General features: G+C 38.4%; 1 protein-coding gene across 2 annotated transcripts in view; it reads left to right on the top strand.

The window, feature by feature from the left end:
* Positions 1-2521, top strand: part of zgc:110158 (uncharacterized protein LOC553590 homolog) — a 38032-nt gene extending 35511 nt beyond the window's left edge. For both annotated transcript variants that reach the window (XM_056479423.1, XM_056479413.1), the window contains one exon: positions 1683-2521. In XM_056479423.1, coding sequence (XP_056335398.1) covers positions 1683-1712 — 30 coding nt within the window. In that variant the 3' untranslated portion in view covers positions 1713-2521. The remainder of the gene's footprint in view (positions 1-1682) is intronic.
* The last annotated feature ends 4096 nt before the right edge of the window (positions 2522-6617 follow it).

Here is a 6617-nt window from a genome sequence, read left to right as displayed (position 1 = left end):
TTTGAGCAGTGGTGTAGATCTGCCCAGCAGGCACTCAGAAGGCCCCACCTAGTGGACATAAAACGTATAACAGACCAGAATATCAAATATACTGTATACAGAACATAAAGAAAGAGATTGAAAATGATTTGATTTATAAGTGTTAATGATTCAGTCCAAGAGTGAGTGCTGGAATGGCTTCTGTTATAAAAGACCAGCAGTTTCCCAGACAGACGCTTAGGTCTTTTATCTTGAAGTATTCTGTCTTGGGTTACTACTTTGTCAACAAAATCACACATTTTCTTGCTGTATTTTGAGACAGTGACTACGTTTACATGGACATCAGTAATTGAATGATTTGCCTTAATCTGAATAAGACAATAATATGATTAAAGTGTTTACATGAGTTGCTTTTTGAATGTTCCTTTCATGATCCCGTTTTACATGTTATAGCACATAGATCGGTTAACGTCATTGCATCACCACTCTATACACATTTCCTCCAGAGTTTGATGTAATTTCGGGTGTTTTATTTTTAATTTATCGAGTTTACCTGTAGTTTGGCACTTTCACTTTTAATTAGGAGCATTTCATGCATGCCCCGTGACAAACGAGATATTGGATGCGACTATGACCTGCTGGAAGAGTGTAGCTTTAATGGAATTTTGATACTGCACGCCATATGAAAAAAAAAACCTCTGCATTTCGCGATGCAGGTGTCTGTGGTCCTTCACTGACTTGGTAGGTGCAGAGAATAGTGTCAAACAGCTGTGTGTGTATAGACCAGGGGTGTACAAACTATGGCCCGCGACCCATCTGTGGCCCGCAATCGGTTTTGTGGCGGCCCGCGAGGCTTTTTCTAAATATTAATAGAATCTGGCCCGCTACACAAAAATGAACATAATTCAATAAGTAACCAATCAATAAGGCAGCAGTTCCTGTCATTACGTAAAACGAACCGACCAAACTGAAAGAAACATAATTGATAATCACGTTTTGGCGAGCCATGGCGCAACCAAGAAAAAGAACAATCAACAGAAACTGCAGGAAATTTCAGACACGTTGGGGCAAAAAATATTTCTTCACAGAGGTCAGCGGGAAATGTGTCTGTTTAGTTTGCCAGGAGTCAGTTGCAGTAATGAAGGAATATAATATTAAAAGACATTATGAAACAAAACAACAGGCTTTGAGCTCTTACACTGGTGTCGAACGAGATCAAAAAGTAAAACAATTGGCAGCTGCCCTATCAGCTCAACAACAGCAGTTTTTTCATGCTAATAAAGTGCCAGAAAATTCTAAGCTGGCTAGTTATGAGGTAGCTCAGCTAATCGCACAGCACAGGAAACCCTTCACTGACGGAGAATTTATAAAGGAGTGTCTGATGAGTGTTGCAAATGTAATTTGCCTAGAGAAGATTCAAGATTTAAAAACATAAGTCTTTCTAGAAACACAGTTGGAAGACGAATTAAAATAATTCCATAATAATACACACACACATTATGATTATGACCTTAATCGCATTGAATCAATCGAAAATCGATTTACATGGTCAACTCTTATCAGAGTATTGTCTTATTGTCAGATTATTGGTGTCCATCTTAACATATTCAGTGATGACATAACCATCTTGTATTTGCTCTGTGTGAAGTTCTCATAATCTCACCTCCCTATATATACCCCCCCTCCCCTTTCTCTCTTTCCAGTATTCACCCAACATGACGATGAGTGTGTGATTTCGTCTGATATCGTTTTATTTGGGCTTTTCTTTTTCGTTTTGTTTTCAAACCTTCTCCAACAACCCCCCGTTTCTTTTTAACCCTGCCCCCTCTTGTCAACCGACCCCCGGCACCCTCTGCCCATCGGATCTCTGGCCTTTTCTGCACAGCCTTCTGGGACATCCCACGAGCAGAGGACTCACATGAAAGTGGCCCATCCCGGCTTGTGCAAAATGGCCACCAGCAACAGGAAACAGCCCCAGAGCCACAGGAAGAGCTTGTTGACTGAATCTCCCTGCCTCCCGGACTTCCTCCCTAGTTCAGGACACTAACAGGGCTGAACACACACAGGAAGGCAGGTGTATGTGTGTTTGTATGTTTAAGCAGTTTCACCGGGCTGCTCGCTGTATGATCTCTACGAACTCACTCCACTTTTTTTGATTCATTTTTTTAAAATCTTGAGCGGATGCAGTCGTTTTTACAGTGGAAAATATCTGCACCTTTTTTCCTCCATTTTATCGTGTAAATGCAAAAGGACACTCATCTCGTTGGGTTCGGCAATGAACTTTTTCATTATTCTGTGTATGTATTGTATTATTATCAATTGTTGATTTAATTTTTATTTGAATAATATTGCAATGATGATTATTGGTTTTGATCATTTTTCTGAAAGGGGCACATTGTATGTAAACCATGAATTTGACAGAAAAAGCACACATCCATAATGCACAAAAACGTGTCATGGCTTCTGCCAGAAGTCTGCACTACGTTTTGTGTTTGCTGTGAAATCTTACCTCCCGCTGATTAAAAAGGTATCTTTTATTCTATGTCTGTGTACAGGAAATGTACAGTAGTTTTATTGTCGCTGTTGAGCAAAAACCAGCAGTGACTTTAACCTCTTCAGACCAGCCTGCGTCTCAAAAAACTAACAAACAAACACGTTTTCCAGTCTAAAACAACCTGTAGACAGGAAGTGATGCCATACTAGAGCCGAAAACGTGGAGTAGGTATTGTCTGCGGACTGCAAGATGGAGCCGTTACATGAAGAAGTGTAACTTGTAGTACAATAGAGGTGTAACTTGAAGTTATGGAGACCTACATGTCAAAACTGTTATCGGCGATATGGCGCTGTACATCAGTTATTAATGTCTACACCTAAACCCAACCGTCAGAGTTATTAACGTCTACACATTCCCCAACCCTAAACCCAACCATCATTAATATCGTCTACACTTACCTCAACCCTAAACCCAACCATCATCGATATTAAGTTCTACGCCTTCCCCAAACTGAAACCCAACCATCACAGTTATTAACATTTACATCTTCACCAAACCAAAATCCAACAATCATCGTTTTTTATTTCTACTTCTTCCCCAAACTTAAACCCAACTGTCATCGTTATTAACGTCTACACCTTCCCCAAACCTAAACCCAACCATCACAGTTATAAACGTTTACACCTTCCCCAAACCTAAACCCAACCATCACAGTTATAAACGTTTACACCTTCCCCAAACTTAAACCCAACCATCAGTTATAAACGTTTACACCTTCCCCAAACTTAAACCCAACCATCAGTTATAAACGTTTACACCTTCCCCAAACTTAAACCCAACCATCAGTTATAAACGTTTACACCTTCCCCAAACTTAAACCCAACCATCAGTTATAAGCGTCTACACCTTCCCCAAACTTAAACCCAACTGTCATCGTTATTAACGTCTACACCTTCCCCAAACTTAAACCCAACTGCCATCGTTATTAACGTCTACACCTTCCCCAAACCTAAACCCAACCATCAGTTATAAACGTTTACACCTTCCCCAAACTTAAACCCAACCATCACAGTTATAAGCGTCTACACCTTCCCCAAACGTAAACCCAACCATTATAGATATTAACGTCTGCACCTTCCCCAAACTTAAACCCAAACATCATCGTTATTAAAGTCTACACCTTACCCATACTTAAACCCAACCATCACAACTATTAACATACAGTCGCGAGTTGCTGAGGCTTTCATACTTGAAGCATTCGCCATTGTATTGTTATTTGCAACCACAGGGGGCGACGTCTCGTTGTGACATCTTGCATGGTTCAGTCGGATCTCGATAACTGCAAGTTAGACCTCTAACTTACTACAAGTTACGCCCCTTTATGTTACTCCCTTGTCTTGCAGTCCACAGACAGATAAAAACGTGCAGTTATATGTCGAACTAGTGCTAAACTTGACTCAAACACAGACTCGCCGCGATCGCAATTTATTTATTTGTTGTTTTTGTTCATGAATGGATTTCCTGTGCACAACGTCTCGCATGCGACCCGTCAGGACATACTGTACACATGTAAATATGCCAGTCTGAGATACCTCTTGAAAGATTTGTATCGTTCTGTTCCTCATCAGAGACCCACATGCTATTCCTTCTGCATGAATCTGAACAGGGGCGCTTCTAGTCACTTCACATTTCAACTGAGGTTCCTGTTGGCCCGGTGCTCATCATACTGGATATAGTTTCAGGAAATGGAGTCCACCTCTTTAAGCACATTTTGTTAATTACGCGTTCTATTTTACACCAAAAACATTAGATATCAGCGCTTATTAAAAGGTGAGGGGTCAGTAATGTGGAGTACTAAATGTGAACTACATATTCCTGACAACCTGTTTCATAATATACATTTCCTATTACTATATGTTGCATCTTCTGAACGTATGGAGTGCGCAAAAATTAAAATTCTGTCATAATTATTTTTCGTTGCATTTTTTGTTTATACAGTGGGAATGCAAAACGTTGATGATGATTTTTAAACTTTAAACCATGTCCTAACAACATGATAAAAGCTATCTTTACTATCTTTTCATTCTAACCATCTGCGAAGGCGATGTGCAAATTTATTTCTATATATATAGTACTTTCTATATATAACAGCATAAACTACTATGAAAATGATCACCTCAGGTGCTGATTATGGGCTTTATTCAGTGTTAAATAATACCAGTATGAGTTTAAATACCATGTTATGTGACATTCTGCATGCGGCAGCAGAGAGTTTACCTCCGATTTTTAAAATAAAATAACTAGCAAACTTATAAACATAAACGTTAGAACAGTGATTCAGTGCGAACCAACATCATGCACTTTAATAAAGTTCATGAGGTTTAATATGTATTAATTCGCTTATAAACCGGTCCTTTTTTGATGAGAGTGCACTATTCTGTGCTCCTGAATGACTGGTATTTACATGTTTCTGTCGTTTCATGACAAACTTTTTGTCGCTGGAATTTTGTCACTTCACATGTTGTGGTGACATGGTGTTATGATGCTAAATCGTATAAAATAAGGCAAATTTCTGACACCTTCTTGTCGATCTTATTAAGCAAGATATTTTATAGAATGTTGAAAGTCAATGGGAACCAAAACTATGGACATCAACATTCTTCAAAGTATCCTATTTTATGTTCCAGAGGGAAAAAAATAATGCAAATTTGGAATTATACAAGGATGATTAAACAATGACAGAATTTTTATTTTTCAGTGGACTACCTTATTCAACAAGGTATTTCATACAATATTGAAAGTCAGTAGGAACCAAAACTATGGCCATCAACATTCTTTAAAGTATCTAATTTTATGTTCTAGAGAAAAAAAGTCATGCAAATGTGGAATTACACAAGGGAGATTAAACGATGACAGAATTTTGACCTTTCATTGGACTATCCTAGTAATCAAAATATTTTATAGAATGTTGAACATCAGTGCGAACCAAAATTCTGGATATCAACATTCTTCAAAGTATCTTATTTTATATTCTAGAGAAAAAATGCATTAAATGAGGACTGAATTTTGTAATTTGCAGTGGACTATCCCTTTAAACAAAATGTGTTTTTGGAAGTCTCCATGAAATGATTATTAGGGGTCAAAAGGAACCGATAAATATCAGAGCTAAATGCTAAAATCCTCCTGCTGATTACATAAACACACACACAGACACACACAGCACCTATTTTTAAGTTTTCCACATCTCCACGACACGATGTACACAGAGAATCACACATTTATACAGCGTCTGTCTTATTTTATTACTCTTTTTGTTTGTAAATACTGTAAAATGCATTTTGATATCATTGACATGTTTTGATATTTCAGTCACTACCAATGAATACTACGAGATATTGGGGTTACGCGAAAAAAAGACAAAAAATATATATGTAAAGGAAAAAAAACCGTGTTTGCAGTTAAAAGAGTCGCCATTCTCTGTCCTTGACTCTGTTCCACTGTACAGATGTACTAAATCATGCAAATGTAAAGATTTTTGTCAGCCTCTACTTAGTAAAATGACGTCATGTTTTCGGAGAACAGGAAAGTAAGCGGTACCGTTCGCTCCACAGGAGGATGTTTATGCGGAGGGCGAAAGCCTCACGATGCTTGTCCTCACCTTGCACTTTCCAAACAGCAGCTCGCATTTTAATGTATATGGACATACAAGAACACAGCAAGTTGTCTCTTTGTGTGCTAAAGGGACCATGCGTCGCAGACTTTACTATGAAGGATTTTTATCTATTTAAAATTTTAAAAAACAAACAAAAAAAGCTTGGAGGAAGGATGTTAAAAAATTAAAATAAAAAAGCGGAGGGTTGTGTCCTTCCTGTTCTCTTGAGATAGTGTTTTATAGGTTGCGGTCTCTTCTCCTCGGCCAGTCCTCTGTATGTAAACCACTCACGTTGTTGGCCATTTCTGTAATTCTATTGTGACGCTGTACGATACTGTAATATTAGCGCGGAGATGAGGTGCGGAAAGAGAAAGAAAACAAAAAAACCTCCTTCACCGATGTTCTTTCTGCCGAACGAAATACAGTATTGAGTATAAAGCAGTCTGTCTCCTGGGTTTGCTTTGTATTTCATGTTTAGGGTAGTTTGGATCC

This window comes from Danio aesculapii, chromosome 2 (genome assembly GCF_903798145.1).
Source record: "Danio aesculapii chromosome 2, fDanAes4.1, whole genome shotgun sequence".
In the NCBI taxonomy this organism is placed as follows: Eukaryota; Metazoa; Chordata; class Actinopteri; order Cypriniformes; family Danionidae; genus Danio; species Danio aesculapii.
This window is presented reverse-complemented; position numbering and strand designations above follow the sequence as displayed.